The sequence below is a fragment of the Ursus arctos genome, unplaced genomic scaffold (genome assembly GCF_023065955.2).
Source record: "Ursus arctos isolate Adak ecotype North America unplaced genomic scaffold, UrsArc2.0 scaffold_3, whole genome shotgun sequence".
NCBI lineage: Eukaryota > Metazoa > Chordata > Mammalia > Carnivora > Ursidae > Ursus > Ursus arctos.
This window is the reverse complement of record NW_026622985.1, coordinates 50,657,637-50,674,986: the sequence shown is the minus strand read 5'-3', so window position 1 is coordinate 50,674,986 and position 17,350 is coordinate 50,657,637. Positions and strand designations below refer to the sequence as shown.

At 43.7% G+C, this 17,350-nt stretch overlaps 1 protein-coding gene across 1 annotated transcript in view; it reads right to left on the bottom strand.

The window, feature by feature from the left end:
• DNAH11 (dynein axonemal heavy chain 11) overlaps positions 1 to 17,350 on the bottom strand; it is a 308,187-nt gene that overhangs the window by 75,336 nt on the left and 215,501 nt on the right. Inside the window, 2 exon segments of the mRNA XM_057304208.1 lie at positions 9,103 to 9,269; positions 14,107 to 14,245. Coding sequence (XP_057160191.1) covers positions 9,103 to 9,269; positions 14,107 to 14,245 — 306 coding nt within the window.

Below are 17,350 nucleotides of genomic sequence, written 5' to 3'. Positions count from 1 at the left end.
CTGGAGGCTGGGTGGGTGGCTAGCATGGAAACACGCCTCCATAAGGGAGGGCAGTAAGAGAGGGCCTACTTAGAGTGGGCCAAGGGTTGGGGGGCTGGGGTATAGCAGCAGCCAGAGTCAAGACTTATTGTTTGGCCACGGATCTTCAGCAAAGAAAATGCCGGAAAAATTCTTTTTTTTTTTTTTTTAAAGATTTTATTTATTTATTCGACAGAGACAGAGACAGCCAGCGAGAGAGGGAACACAAGCAGGGGGAGTGGGAGAGGAAGAAGCAGGCTCATAGCAGAGGAGCCTGATGTGGGGCTCGATCCCAGATCGCCGGGATCACGCCCTGAGCCGAAGGCAGACGCTTAACCGCTGTGCCACCCAGGCGCCCCCAGAAAAATTCTTACAGTAGAGCTGCGATGAAATTTGACGTCAAAACATCTAGAGAAAGTAGGATAATAGTCCTACTGTCTCTGACCACAATGTTATCTTAGAAATAAACTCTATCTCCTACTTATATGAGCAATGAGCTTTGGTATCTTTTAGAATAGGCATCCTCCTATTAGCAAGGGATCTGTGGCTTTAACTTCTTACCTTCTACTTAATGCAAACAACTTGAAACAACTGGAGGCTTGAAATAACTTTAATTTCTGATGCCAAAAGGAATAACAGACAGTATATGTAGATCTTGTGTCCAAATTCGATAGTTTCAATTGTTCGAGCACCCATTAGGCACACAGCTGAGTGCAGGGGGTCAAAGAGAACTCCCCCACTCCAACTTTAAATGGTGAGTTTCAACTACTTGGGGAAATAACGCAGGTGGCTCACACTAAAGAAGAGCGTAACTGCTGGGCGATACTCTGAGACTTAAATTTTTAGAAACAGATTTTAGGATATTTTCTTGATAGCAGTATGTTCAAACGGGTAATTACATGAACACATCGAGGAATTTTTTTTCATTAGAATATTTTTTAGATATTTACGCTACAGGGATCATTTGCACAATAAACTTTCACCTAGGTTTAGGCAAGGGGAAAATAAACCTCAACTCATATGTATCTTTTTTTTTTTTTTAAAGATTTTATTTATTTATTTGACAGAGACAGAGACAGCCAGCGAGAGAGGGAACACAAGCAGGGGGAGTGGGAGAGGAAGAAGCAGGCTCATAGCAGAGAAGCCTGATGTGGGGCTCGATCCCGGAATGCCGGGATCACGCCCTGAGCCAAAGGCAGACGCCTAACCGCTATGCCACCCAGGCGCCCCCAACTCATATGTATCTTTTTTTAAATTCACTCTTTTCAGAATTCCTTGAAGGACTCTGCAGAAAGGAAAATGAGTCTGGAAACCAAGGGCAAAAAGAGAGCGCTTCATGTCTCAAGTCAGCTTCGCAAGTCCACAAGCCTCCATCTAGTTGCTCCATTAAGTGGCATCAACCTGTGAGCCAGGACACTACTAGGAGATGAGCTGGTGTCGGGGCGTGGGAGGCTCTGCTCTATGGAAAAGAAGCTTCCATTAGAGAGAAAGAGAAGTCTGGAAGCACATGCCAGGAGCCAACCCAAACCAATCCTAATATCCAATGTTTATCTGAATCCTCTGGAAACCCACCATGTTGTATATTCCAAAGGAAAAAAGTTCCTGATGAGGGAACGTCCTGATGGGATCACACTTGCATTTCTCAAAGGAACCCTCGCGCACTGTTGGTGGGAATGCAAACTGGTGCAGCCACTGTGGAAAACAGTATGGAGGGTCCTCAAAAAGTTAAAAACAGAGCTACCCTATGATGCAGTACTTGCGCTACTGGGAGTTAACCCAAAGGATAAGAAAGCACTGATCTAAAAGGACATAAGCACCCCTGCGTTTCCTGCAGTTATTATCTCCAACAGCCAAATTAGGGAAGCAGCCCAAGGGTCCAACAAAAGATGAGTGGATAAAGATGTAGTATATATACAAAAGAGTATTACTCAGCCCTAAAAAAAGAATGAAATCTTGCCCTTTGCAACAACATGGATGGAGTTAGAGAGTGAAAGAAGCCAGTCAGAGAAAGACAAATACGATTCAATTTCATTCCTATATGGAATTTAAGAAATAAAGCAAACGAACAAAGAAAAAAAGAGACAAACGAAAAAAGAGACTCTGCGATACAGAGAACACACTGATGACGGGTGAAATAGGTGGCACGACGAGCACCGAGTAACGTATGGGAGCGCTCCCTCGCCACACCGCACCCCGGAAACTAACGCAACACTGTACGTCAGTTACACTGGAATTAAAGTAGACGAACACGAGGCTGCCGAATTAAAACAAAACAAAACACATTTCTCCCAACAGGATGTGACAAAACTACTAATCTTCGTAAGGCTTTAAGTGTGTACAAAATTTATTCACAGGCCTTCACTCTTCTCAATGTCTCTGGTAACTTGGAGCAGCTCTGCTAAGTGGGCATCTCTGGCTGGCTGTGTTCGCTCAGGACACTGCGGCGTGGAAAGGCTGACAGCACTAACAACTCCGTGTTTTGTTCTGTGTATAACCCGCGAGGTCAGGGTGACGAGCAGAGTGTAAATGCCTCCACAAGCGCATCCAGGTCTCCATCTATGTGCCCAGAGGACAACTCCGGATGGAAACAATTCTGGGTAACATGTTTCTTAGACCCACAGGCCATGTATGTCCACTACCCCTGTCTTGTTGGGTCACTGCCCTCTGAGCTACTCTTTGGATAAAAACAATTTTGAGTAACAGTTTCATGTGGGCCCTCAAGGTCATATATGCCCACTGTCCCTGTCCTTTCAGTCCCTACTATGCTGCTCTGTCTCTTCCCCACCTGTCCTCCAGACTCACGCCCCCCCCCCATGCTGCACATTCGGACAACCCTGCCCACATGCCCTTTAGTATCCTGGTCCTATTTGGACCCAGTTATCTTGCTCCCACTATCTGCTCATCTTCACCAAAGTACCAGCTCTCACCTAAGGCTGTGGTTCCCAACCCTAGGCTGCGTTTTGGAATGTGCCAGAGCTTTCAAACACTGCCAACATGTAGCCTCCCATCACTAATGACTCCACTTCAACCGACGTCAATGTATTTTAAAAGTTCACACCCACGTGATCTCCCCATGAGGCTGGGGTGCAAGAGTGATTTCCCTTGGGTCTCACTTCACTTGAGGTCTTTCCTTAGTAGACCATTTTCTTAATACTCTCAACACTCAAACCATGTGTGGGAAAGAGTTGTCATTCTTCTTCCTTCCCTACAGGTCATTCCAAGACAACTGCTCTTCCATTCTTCAATAAAAAATGCCACCTTTGAGTCTCATGGAGTCCAGTTATACAATCCTCTACATGTCTCCTCATATTGATTATTAAGGACGTAGCTTTTGGTCCTTCTCGCCGTTCTAAGATTTGCTGTCAATCTGAGACAACCTCAACGCCCATATAGATAACGAATCTAATCTCCGGCCTTGACATCCTTCATGCCAAAGCTCTGCACTGCCTTTCCCTTCCAGCATTCTGCGGGGAAAGGTGGAGGGAGAGGAAAGTAACAGAACCACCTGGGAAGATGACACAGCACCCCCACCCTCAATGATGGTGACATGTTTTTGATAAGTTGTTATACTGTCTCCTTCCCTAGATGACAAACCCTGTCCCAGACCTTGTAATAATCTGAAGGTATTTCATTGAAATCTAAATGCCTAATCCCCACTTATTTAAACATGACTGCCTATACCTCTCACCTTTAAACATAATACTTACTCTAACCAACAGTAGTAAGATACCTAGTTCCTTATCCACCATGTGTATTTTTTTATCATGGTAAAATATTTGTAACATAAAATTTGCTGTTTTAACCATTTTTCTGTATCCAGTTCAGTGGCAGTAAGTACATTCACACTGTTGTGCGACCATCACCACCACCCATCTCCACAAGTTTTTCATCTTCCCAAACTGAAACTCCGTGCCCATTAACCAATCACTCCCCAACCCCCTCTCCCCGCAGCTCCTGGCGACTACCGCTTTACCTCTGTCTCTATGAACCTGACTACTTTAGATACTTCATAGAAGTAGAATCATACACCTTTGTCCTTTTATAACTGGCTATTTCACTTAGCGTAATGTCTACAAAGTTCATCCATGTTGTGGCATGTGACAGAAGTTCCTTCCTCTCACTGAATAATATTCCATTGTCTGTATTTGCCATAGTTTGTTTACCCATTCATCTACTGAGGGATACGCAGATTGCTTCTACCTTTTGGCTACTGTGAATCACGCTGCTCTGAACAAATATACAAGTATTTGAGTCCCTGCTTTTACTTCTTTTGCGTATACACCCATGAGCAGAATTGCTGAATCATATGGTAATTCTGTGTTTAATTTTTTGAAAAAACTCTACCGTATTTTTAATCACAAGTTCCTGGCTACACTCACATCTCTATCCAGCCGAATTAGCACCTACCATTCCTTAACTGTTCCTCTGGCTGCCCCGTGACCTTCTCTGCCTTTGTTTCCTTCTGGCTTATCCACCTTGGCCGGATTCAACATCTTCTGTCCTTTTCTTTTGCTCTCACACTCTGAGTATTGCTGATGAAAGCTTTACAACTGTAACTACACATTTATCTTTTCCAAATTCATCTTTGGTTTCTTAAAGCTGCTTGGCAATAATTAGTATCTAGTCTCCCATTGCCCTCAATGGGAGTTTTTGATGTTTTCGCCACCCCCTCATACATGTTCTCCTAATGCCAATTTGCTCATCTTTGGCCAGGTGGTACTGCATTTCCCCAGTTTCCTGAGTGGACAGAGACCACGAGACAAGGTGTGGCTGCATCAACTTTCCATCGGGATCTTTGCCTCTGACCACATTTGTCTCCTTCCCTCCCACCTGAGTTCAAAGAGTCTTGCTTCTCCTATCTTAGGGTCATTCTACTACCTCTATTCTGGAGCCCATCCCCTCCCCATTTCTGGTGGCTCATCCCTCTTCACTATTTTATCCTCCATAATTCCTTCTCCCTTTCTTCTCCTGACAAAAAGATATGCTCTTGTCTCATTCACACTGAAAAACCAACCCTGGGCATAGCTCCATGTTTCTAACTAGGCACTCGGCTTACCTCCTTCCCATCGCAGGCAAATTCCTCCAAGAATAATGTCTTTTCCTTCCACTTCCTCACCTCCCACTTACTGTGTAACTCAGTGCAATCTGGCCTCTGGCTTGTCACACCTTCCTGGTCACAAAAGATCTTCACATTTTCCTATGTGAGGACACTTTCAGTTCTTAGTTCTTCTCTCACGAGTCTCTGTGGCTCTGGCATTACTGACCATTCCCATGTTTAGACTCTGGTCTCCCATGGCACAACGTTTGCCAGAGGTGTTCTCCAATCTTTGCTCCTTCCTCATCTTTCTCTACTTCACAGCACGGAGTCGAATCTCTTTACTCTAAAGCTCCTCTGACATGATCATCCCAAGTGTGGGTCTAACAACTCCCTACACATCGATCACTCCCAACTGACTCTCCAACCAATAACGCTCTTACCAGCTCCCTACTGGTCACGGACACTGGAATGCGTCAGAGACACCATGCAGTCATCTTTCTATAACCTTCATCTTTCTCCCAAACCAATTTTAATTTCCGGGAACGGCACCTGCACCTACTTATATCCCCCCATCAGTCCCATCTGCAAGCCGATGCTTTGTTTTACCAGCACCTTCTCGTCTCCTCTGGCATCACTCCCCCGTTGGCAGTGTCCGCTGTCATCACTTTGTTCAGCTCACTGTCATCTGGCTCGCCATCGTAACACATGGCCTCAGTAACAAGAGTCTCTTCCCCTTCCAAGTCGCTGTTCCTTCTGTGCCCAGTGTGAGCTTTCGAATGTGTAATTCTGACCAAAGACCTACTTACAATCCTTCAGTGACTCCTGAGGCTTACAATAAAGTGCAAACTCTGTTCCTTCATTTATATTATTGGAATTATGATATGGCTCCTTACTAATTCTGTCATGTTCACCTGTATAATGATATACCAGCTTATTTACATTTTTAAAAGCCTACTTAACATTCTAATACTTAAATCACTTGGAACTATTTTTGCTTGCTTTGAAGCTGTGAAGGAGAGTACTGTTGTTTTGCCCAAAAGGCTGGTCAGTTGTTCAATCACCACTCATTGAAAAATCCATTACTTCCCCACTGATGTGCAATGTACATTTAAGCAGGTATTCCTTTATTTTAAAATACATATTGATAGTCTGGTAGTTCCTCAAAGGATTAAACATAGAATTATCATGCAGCCTAAAAAAAAAAAAAAAAAAAATCTCACTCCTGGGGCGCCTGGGTGGCTCAGTTGTTAAGCGTCCGCCTTCGGCTCAGGGCGTGATCCCAGCGTTCTGGGATCGAGCCCCACATTAGGCTCCTCCGCTAGGAGCCTGCTTCTTCCTCTCCCACTCCCCCTGCTTGTGTTCCCTCTCTCTCTCTCTCTGCCAACTAAATAAATAAAATCTTAAAAAAAAATCTCTCCCCTGCGTATGTACCAAAGAGAAATGAAACGTGTCCACGCAAAAACCCTCTACACAAATAATTCTAATGTTCACAGCAGTATTTTTCATAATAACCAAAAAGTAGAAGCAACTCAAATGTCCATCAACTGATGAGTGTGTAAATAAAATGTGGTACATTCATATAATAGAATGTAATTCAGGCTTAATAAGTAATGAAAGCCTCATATAGGCTATGCATCACAGATGAACCTGGAAAACATTTGAAGTAAGAGAAGTATCAAACGCCACACATTGTGTGAGTTCATTCGTTGGAAGCGTTCAGAACAGGCAAATCCATAGAGACATAAATTAGACTGGTGACTGTCTAAGCCTGGAGAGGATGGGGTGATTGGAGCTAACAAATATGGGGTTTATTCTGGGGGTGATGAAAATGTTCTACAATGGACTGTGATGATGGTTGTACAACTCTGCGAATACACTAAACACTACTGAAGTGTATACTTTAAATGGGTGAATTGTGTGGTATGTAACTTACATCTCAACGAAAAGATACACTGAGCATCTACAATGTCCCAGGCGCCATTCCAGGATAGAGTAGTTAACAAAACATACAAAATCCTTGCTTCCATCTTACACCGTAGCTGAGGGAGAGGAAGGCTATTAACCACAACAGATGGATAAATGAAATAACATATTAGAAAGTGATCAATCCTAATGTGAAAAAATGGGAGTGGGATGAGGCATGCTGAGGGATGAAAGTTTTAATCCTATCTAGGGATTTGAAGATGTTATTTGCACAAAGACCTAATGGATGGGAATGAGATACTTTTATGTCCTGAGAGAAGACTTTAAGACAGAGATAACAGCTAGAGCAAAGGGCCTGTGGTCAGAATGTACCTGGTATATTCAAGAAAGAGGGCCCATGTGACTGCAGCAGAGCAGTGAGGAAAAGAATAATAGGAAACGAGATAAAAAGAGTAAGGGGCAAAATCGTCAAGGGTTTTATAAGACTTTGTAGGATTTCTAGCTTTTGCTTAGAGGCAGTGGGGAGTAAAGGATCACAGTGGCTGATACGCTGAGATCAGATTTTGGAGAGCAATGAATGCAGCAACAGGGAAACCAGTGAGGAGGTTCTGGCAGTTATTCAAGAGAGGGATGATAGCTTGGCCCAGGACAGGAGTGAAGGTGGTGAAAACCAGTCAGATTCTGAACAGATTTTGAAGGTGTAGCCTACAGAATTTCCTGGATGGACTGGACATGAGTGCCAGAGGGAAGAGTCACATCAAGGCGACTCCAAGGTTTTGGGCCCAACAGAAGGATCAAGCTGCCATTCAACAAGCTGGGAATACTTGGGTAGAAGGCGTTTTGGGGGGAAGGTCAGGATTTCAGTTTGGATGTGCTATAAGACGTCTTTCAGACACAGGAGTGAAGACGCCAGGGTCTGTGACCACAGGTACACTTTTGCAAATTACTGATGTACGGGTGACACTTAAAGCCACAAACCTGGCGCAAAGCAGCTCAAAGATTAAAGGCTGGGCATTTCACTATTAAGGTTGGGGAGAAGAGAAAAATGTAACGAAGTCCAAGAAGGACTGATCAGTGAGGTAGGAAGATGGGGAAAGGTGAGGTCTTGGAATCAGGTAAAGAAGGTACTAGGAAGGAGGGAGCGATCGATTGCATCAGGATGCAGCCAAGAGTCAAGTATGGTGAGAATGGAAAACAAACCATTAGACTTAGCAACGTGGAAGCAAAATGGCCCCACAGGAGTCTTGGTGGAGTGGTGGGGACAAAAGCCTGTCCAGAGTGACTCACGAAATGGAGGGAGGACCAGGAGATAGTGACTAAGATGACTCTTCTGAAATGATGGCTGTAAATGAGAGCAGAGAAATGGGAGAGTTCCATTTCATCTGCACGAGTGCCACTGACATGTATTTATGTCACGAAAACAACTATTGTGAAAATTGAGGCATTATTACCAATGCAGAACGTTAATATACAGAGAGATGTAAGGATATCTTAAGGGCTTTCGTCAACTGAGCTGACACAATGTTGCAGAGCAAACGGGCGTGGAGTTCAGGAGGTCTCACTTCCTATTCTATACAACCTGAGTCACTTAGACTTCCGTGACTCCGTTTTCTCTTTTGTATAAGGACGATCATGACCTAGATGATTTTAATCTTCCAAATCTGTGCTTTCACTTTGCTCATGGGTATGGATTTTTAGATTTAGGAGGAGTTATCTTTATACTTGCATTTAAATGCTCATTTTTATTCTAAAAGTAGATGTGAAAAAAAAGTCTTTGGCAAATAACCCGTCACGTCAGAAAGAAAACAAAGTTTCATGCCATACCATAACAATAACCGCAATTTGATTTCAGTTATCAGTTTTGTTAAAAGGAGTTTTGCAACTGTATCACTAGAGTGTATAAAAAAAATTATTATTTTTTCGTCTCTGTGTTGAAACCATCATTTAAACAAGAAACACTGAGACACACAAGAAATGTCTTTTTCATACTAGAATTTCCAGTCAGTCAGTCAGTCGGTCAGTCATGATAAAGGTACAAAAGAGCCTGGTATACCTACTGTTTTTTCTACTGCGATTCCAAGATGGTGTTTCCAAATGCTGCCAAGGGAAGGGAGGGAGCTTACCTTGTGCTGGAGAAAGGGAACCCACTTGCAGTCTACCAGTTCCTGGCGATACGGTTTTGTAAAGGATCCGACATAAGACACAAAGGCTGCGGTAAGGAGAACATCTCCACAGAGGGTCTTCTCTTGAGCTTCGAATGATTTAATCGACTGACCCCAGCGAATCTTCTCTGACTGGAAGGGAAAATAACTCAGATGTAATTGCAGGGTGAACACCAACGAAACAAAGGTTTAAGATGACCACCTTATGGCTCCATTTTAGTCTACGTCCTTTTGCAGAGCCTTTAGAAGGCACAGAACTGGACTGTATGACTATCATCATCTTTCTTATGTTTGAAACCCATCCTTAGGAAGGGGCTCTCATACTCCCCTCAGTGCAGTGTACTGCAATAGGGCATGAGATCTTTCAAATCTCCTTGTTGGATGCTCTCTTTCTTCAAAAGCTGACAGTCACCTTCCTGTCGCTCTGAGAGTGGAGGACCAAGAGGTTGGTCTGACTGAGTGACGTTAGGATTTTTAATGGCAGCCTGGTGGCTCTGCCTTCCTCTCGCTTTGTAGCAATGGTACTACACCGCCCTAGACAACCACTGTTTTAGATATACTGGCTATCAATTGACTGTAGACAAAGGAAAAATGACCAACACTGCTCACATTAATTAAAATGCAAAGCTTTAAGAGCCAGCTATCCTGGACACTATTAATTAAAGAATAATCCTGGTAGTTACTAAACTGGGGTTATTTCTCTGATATAATCTATCAGTGGAAGAACCTATAGCCTATATAAAAAAAAAAAAAGAAATCAGGAGGGTTTCACTAGTCTTGAAGACAATACACTCAAAGAATGCTGTTGAAGTCCTTCTATCTAGTTGGATGGCCATTTAAAATCTGATTTCCAGGTTAAGTACGTGGAGGCCTTAATATTGGATTTAAATAAAACTACAATAAGTATATGGATTGACTGAACTGAAGGATCGCTCACTAACTCACCATTTCAATGCATGCTAAAATTAGCATCACATTCTAAGAACATGCAAATTAATAGGTACTGAAAAAAATCAGCAATCTGATAGTCCAAGCAAAGAAGAACCCTGTGGAATTTAGCTCTGCCTGTGAAAGAAGAGAGAGCACAGAAAGCAAAAAAGATCTATGTCAAAAGAGACTGGAATGCCAGTTCCCTGAAAGCCACCATAACACCCACAACACGGAGGTCATGAAATTAGCAAGTGAGAATAGTTATCAAAGATATTTTAAGGTCATCTCCTTGCTTTGCTTGAAAAAGATCACCCTACGTTAGCCATACAAACACTAAGGAACTTCAACTCTTCAGCCCTCTTTATAGAATTCATTACTTTCCCTCCTCAGCTACTGACCATATATCCATTAATTTTGAAGAGAAATTTCTCATTTGCCTTTCCTCCATCTTTGTTGTCTTTGGCTAGTAAATGATAAACAATAAAGTGCACCCACCTCATTCTCCAAAACAGCTTTGAAATTTGAAGATTTACTAAACACAGACTTATTGGCTATTGAAATCGTCAATAATCTCACTATACCACCCACGCAACATAAATCATTACTGACATTGGCTAACAAGGGTTTAAGAGTTGGAACATGTCCTGTAATAAATTTCTAGACAGTTAAAAATCACTATAATTTTATTCTAATGCATTATAGATTGCCTGTAATGTCATCCTGGCTGGGGTGACCCATTTCTAATTTTGAACAGCTGTTCAGCTCAGGAGTTAGTTAATGATTAAATACAAATTGCCTGATTTATTAGTCTGAATGGTTGAGACTATAGCTTCCAGGTCAATGCCATATAGACAAAATCATCAGTCTTGATGCTTTTCAGAAGTTAACTGTCTCCTGTTCTAGTCAGAAAGAATTTATCCTCAAAGGAAAAGGTCTGACATCTTCAATTAATCCTTAAAAATGTGTGTGTGTATACAAATATATATGTAATTTGTTTTTTGGCTAGTTAACATGGTTTTACCTTCTTTCCTCTCCTTGTCTAAATCATCATGAGTAAGCAAAGCCTTTGGAACACCTGCCGCGTGGAAGAGACACATGGTAGACCCTGTTCTTTCCTTCATAGACATTTTGGACATCCGAAACCTACTACAAGCAAACAGTCTAATTAAATGGCACTTTTTCATTTTCTTAGGTACCTCACAAATGGTAAACACTTCAAACTACTTAAATCACATCACTTTCAATGGGAACAGGTACAAAGTGCACTGGTAGCAGTGGAACTTCTCAACTGACCTAAGAAGAGTGAATCTTCCGAGGGCTACAGGATTTTTTTGTTTTTGAACACAGGTCGTTCCCCAAACTCAATGACTCACTCACTCAACAAGTACCGATGGGTGCCTATGGTGTGCCAAGGATTATTCTCTCTCCTTGGGATCAAGGGGTGAAGAAAACAGATGTGGCTCCTGTCCTTGAGGAGCTTATATTCAAGTCAGGGGAAAAAAGACCACCCCCGAAGTACATACGTACGTATTTAAGTGTGTCATGTGGTGATAGATGCTGTGAAGAAAATAAGCCGACTAAGTGCAAAGAGGGCTACCGCGTGGAGGTGGGGGTGTGTACAGGCAGAGGGAAGCCACGTGATAAGGAGAACTTTAAGCAGCCACCTGAAGGAAGTGAGGGAGCTAGTGACGTCATTATTTGGAAATGTGTAAGCTATGTGAAGGAAAAAGGCAAAGGCCACCGGTACGGGAGTGACTGATAGTATGAGGGAAGAACAAGGAGGGAGCGAAGCTGGAGCCAGAGGGAAGGTGACAGACGTAGGGACAGAGAGGCATCTGGGAGCTGGATCATGCAGGCCAGCGGAAGCCTTTGGACTATACCTTGATTTAGACAATTAATTATTGGAGACTTCTGGGAGAGGGAAAACATAAATGAAGTTAATTTTTTTAATTACTCAGCTGCAGCAAGGGGAGTGGACTTTGGGGACAATAGTGGAGGCCAGGGAAGTACTGCAGGGGAGAGGAGTGGGTGGCCTGGACCAGTGTGGGGGAAATGGCCAGGATTTGGAATGGACTTTGAAGGTAGTCAAAACAATATGCTGATGGACTGAGTGTGGGTCATGAGAAGGAGCACAAAAACCCAAGAGGGAGTCCACAGCTGTTGGCCGTAACCACTGGAAGAACAAAACTGTAATTACTGAGATGGGGTGCAAAGAGTGGATTTTACAGGTTGGCCCCGAGTTTATGTACAATGAACCATAAGTGTCAGGGAAGGGTTGAATTCAAATTTGTAGTAAATTTTAATTAGATTTTTTTGAAGTCGACTTTAAAAGTTAGGCTATCGCCCAAACGAACCCATCTTGACACACATCCTCCCTCCTTTGTTGCTAAGAGAAATCTGATTTTCAAGAGCGGTGATGTGTCCTTCCCCACGAGATGAACTGTGATCGGCTAAGCCAAGGATGATAACCCCATTTCCCATGTTGGTGGCCTTCTTTGAAGCTAGATGTGGTCAATCTAGTTCTGACTAGAGAAGCCTAAGTGGCTGTCTGCTAGACAGGTTGCCAGGAAAACTTCCGTTTTTCATGTAAAAGGAGAAAAATCCAGAAAAATCCAGATTATTTTCTCTCTCCCCTGAATGTGCAGGTGTAGCAGCCTTCTGGGATGATGGTGCAGAATGCACGAGGGTGAAGGACCAGCTGCTAAGTATGGAGAGGCAGAAGGGTATGAAGAGATTCGGTATCTGACCACTAATTCCCCGACTCAATGACGATAACGGTCTACCCGTGCAATTTTATTGCAGTATGTGAAAAATAAATTCCCATTTGTTCAAGCCACTGTAAATCAACTTTTCTATCACCTTCAGTTAAATGCATTTCTAATAGTTCAGTTATATACTTTTGGGTAGCACTTAAAAATAACAGCTTTACAGAGACTTAATTCACATGTTGTGATAGTCACCCTGTAAAGTACGTAACTGAGTGGCTTTTAGTATATTCACAGACTTGTATGATCATTCCCAGCAATCTGAGCATGTTTCTCTCACACAATGGAAAACTCTACATCTATTAGCATTACTCCAGATGCTGCCGCCTTGTCCAGCCTCTGGTAACTGCTAACCCGCTGTCTCGTAGCTTTGCCCATTTTGGATATTTCATGTAGAAGGGATCATACGACATGTGGTATTTTGTGTCTTCTTTCACCTATTTTCATTTACTTTATATTTTCAAGGTTTATCCATGTTATAATATGTACCAAGACTTCAATCCTTTCCATGGTCAAATAATAATCTATTGTATGCATAAATTATACATTGGAGAGCAAATAAAATTCGTGACTTCCTGAGGATAAACGCTGTATGTTCTTCTACCACTTGTGTTCAAACAGGAGAAATTTAATAAAGAATTGCTTTAAAAACCTTTATTTCACAGGGGCGCCTGTGTGGCTCAATCATTTCAGCATCCAACTCCTGATTTCGGCTCAGGTCATGATCTCAGGGTTGTGAGATCGAGCCCTGCAGCGGGCCTGTGCTGAGCACGGAGCCTGCCGGTCTCTCTCCTTCTCCCTCTGCCCCTCCCCCCTGCACCCTGTGTCTAAGATAAATAATAAAAATCTTTAAAAAAATATTTCATAGAATAACTATTAACATTACTCTGTCAGTCACTCGTCAAAAGATACCACAGAAGAACCAACCGACCAACCAAGCAGGCTTAGCTTTAAAAAAATGTTCTGATGGTACAACTCAGTTGCAAACGTATATTAAAAGAATCAGACAACAGTTCAATCTCACCGTTATCCAACACCTGTCCTTGGTTTCTAACGTATCTTAGAACACCACTGAGTTCACGGCTCTATTCTAAAAAACGTAAAGAATCCATCACTTCTTCCTTTCCGTCTGTTGCAACTATAGTATGAAGGCTGATTATTTCCTTTCACTATTGATTCCATGTCTATTTAGTTATTATGGACAGCAAATAAACATAAAATCCAAAAAAAGGTGATCTGAATATTTGAGATTTTTGAACAAAAGGTCAACTTGCCTCAAGTTCCTTGACAAGCCGATTGGCTAGTTCAATAGTTTTGTTGGTTTGGTTCACCTCCTCTTGACACTGGACTTTCTTGGCTATTGCTTTTTCAAATGAAGCTGTGAGTCTGCTCAGATTTCGATCCAAATCCTAGATAAGAGTGAAAATTAGCTTGTGAGCCATTGTTAGGTAAAATGGAAACAGTATAATCATCTTAAAGCATCTATTACCTATGGGTCAATGAAACCAACCTCCCTGCCTCCTTGACCTTTGCCCCTGTAGCATACATATGTTAGGGAAGAAAAGGATTAGTGATAACAAATGCATCAGTGCCACGGGAGATGACCAGTTCGACCAGTTCACTGTGAGCTTTTCTCACCTGCCTTCTGCACTAAGCAGGGTGCACACAGCCGCTGGGGGGTGAGGGGGCGTGGACGAGCCCTCCAGACTCACACCCCCCTGGGTGCACTGTCCCCTCTCCCTTGTGCCTAAGCCTCATCCTCCAGTACCACCTTTATTCTAATAACAGTCATCTTTTGGTTCTCCACCTCCTGACTCTTTTCTTATTTCTCAATGATCCGTAACTCAGGCAATGAAGAGGGGTGTTAATGATTGAGCAGCTCCAGACCTCAGCAACCTGACCCAGCTTGGGCCAGATGGTAACTTCTGGAAACGGGCCATTGAAACTCAGAGGTATGTCACTGTCTTTGGCATCAAAAGCCAGGAAAGAGGTGTACATTTTGGAGGGCTTCGTTTGGAGAGGGACTGTGTTCCACCAGGGATGCAGGAAAGCAGGGAAAAAACCATGCTGGAGAAAGAGAAAGAAAGGGCAGCAATAGAAGTTACACGGCTCTGGAGAGACACTAGTAGACATCCGTGGCAGCTTTCCGTTTCCTGGATCTCTTTCCTCCCGAGACCAAGTCACACTTCTTTCCCTCAGAGTTGTGACTCATCCCCAGCTCCTTTCTGGCTTAAGGTTTTCTAAGTAGGTGTCTGTTATGGAGAGCCAGAAAAACCCTTGCCTAAGAGAACAGTACTAGGGAGACTCCTTACTACAGCGTCTTGCTCTCTGCCAAGCTCCAACAATCCTAAATAAGACTGGTAACAGTGCTTTTGTAAGTGAGTGCCAAGTTCCAAGAGACTTTAATAAGCAAACCCGTAGAACATACACTATTCATAATTTAGAGATGGCTTGTATCTGTCAATGACCCAATTATCATATCATTATTTAGTTTATATCATTAAAGCAGCACCTCTAAAAGATGTACGTGTCCTACTTAAGATTAACACGCAAAATGAGATCAAATATATGAGGACGGGAGAAGATAATCACATGTCACCAAGTAGAAATCAGATTAAAATAAGTAATATTTAAATGTCTGTTAGGTTATTAGAAGTACTTGTGGTTTTATAAAATCCAGGAGCACATGGGAGCTCTGGCCTCCAACTCCTGCGTTCATACTGACTCCCTGCTACCAGTGAAGTGGCCTCAAGGCAGACCGCTTACCTAACCTCTCTGTGCCTCGGTCTCATCACCTGCAAAATGGAAATAATGTTACCCAATTCCTGGGCTGACCTAAATATTCATAGAACTAAGGTATAAAGTGGTTTCTATCCATTCCCTGCATAAAGCTGGGAAGGGGAGCTGACTGTTGGGAGACCACAGTCTCTCGCCCTGGTTTCTGGGTGTTCCTCTCTGGGCAGAAGCCAGAACTGTCTCCCGGGAAGAAGAAGAAGAAGGATAGGTTTCTTTCCGGGGTGAAGGCTGAGCAGCTGTAGTTGCTGTGCTCTCTATACTGGGGGCTCCTGCGCCTGGCACGTCTCAGCTGCGACACTGACGGTGGGCGGACAGCATCAGCTCGTCTCCGCTGCATCACTCCACGGGCTGGGGGCCCAGAGAAGCGATGCATGACGTCCGTGCCGCTGGCTGCACTGTACATCACGGCGTCCCCCGGACTCTTGCCCCCAGGGGTCGGGTCTTCCGCCCGTGTCCGTAAAACTGTGGCAGGCTAACTCGTTAGCTTGCAAGTAGGGTCAAATCTCGGTTCCTTCACAGTTCTTCACAGGCCCTGGCCTCTCAGGTTCCAGAATTAAATGGAGTGAGAAAGGAGGGACGCAGCCCAAGGGATCCAGCCCATCAAGCATCCTAAAACCAGGGCTTTGCACATGAGTGTGTTCCAGCACCTCCTGGAGGGCTTGATAAAACCCGGACTCCAGGGTTCTCCCACCACAGTGTCTCATTCCGTCAGTCTGGGGTGGGGTCTGAGAATCTGTACTTCTAACGAGTCCCCAGGGACCCTGCTGCTGCTGCTGGTCTAGGGGACACACCTGGAGAACCAGGGCCCCAACAAGAATGACTGCAGATTTTCTTTATGGCCACCCTTTGCTCCTGTATGTTTGAGAGACGCGGCAGCCGTGCTTCCACTCCAACTCAGCCAGTTCTTTTCTGCTCAGCCTTCACTAAAAGGCCATCTTTTAGTCTTTACAGAGATGAAGAGTAAAAGGAACAAAAACATACAGACCGACCCTGGTATGAATGGACTGCCATCGCAGCACAGATGCTGCTGCCAGACACAGCCCTACTGTGCGAGGCAAGACAGCAACAGGAGACGTAAACTCAGGAGGGAAACCCAGGAGGGAGGAAAAATCAGGGGCTGCAGGAAACGAAGGCAAAGCTAGCAAAAGCTGTAATTTCGCTTGGGCTCCAACATTCATCTAACTCATGCCAACAGACAGCAGCTACGCGGAGGCACGGTCCTTGCCACGGCCAGCCACGGCGTCTTCACAGCGAACGGCACTGTGGTGGGAACGGCAGAGACTCTGTTGCATTAGAAACTACTCTTTGGGACTATGAGAAACAACCTGAGGGCTTCAGAGGGGAGGGGGGTGGGGGAATGGGATAGACTGGTGATGGGTAGTAAGGAGGGCATGTATTGCATGGTGCACTGGGTGTTATACGCAACTAATGAATCATGGAACTTTACATCAGAAACCAGGGATGTACTGTATGGTGACTAGCATAATATAATAAAAAAACATTAAAAAAAAAAGAAACTACTCTTTGGAAATCCATTTGTGGTAGGGGGATGGGAGGAGCCATTCTTCATCAAGACATTTCAATTATTACTCTGTCTTCTTTTCCCTGTGTCTGCAAACTTAGCTCTGAGGCTTATTGATACGTGAATCTCTGCTTGTGTCGTGGGTCTCTGAAAACAACTGACACGAACAATTCTATTCAGCCAGTTGCAAGCTGTG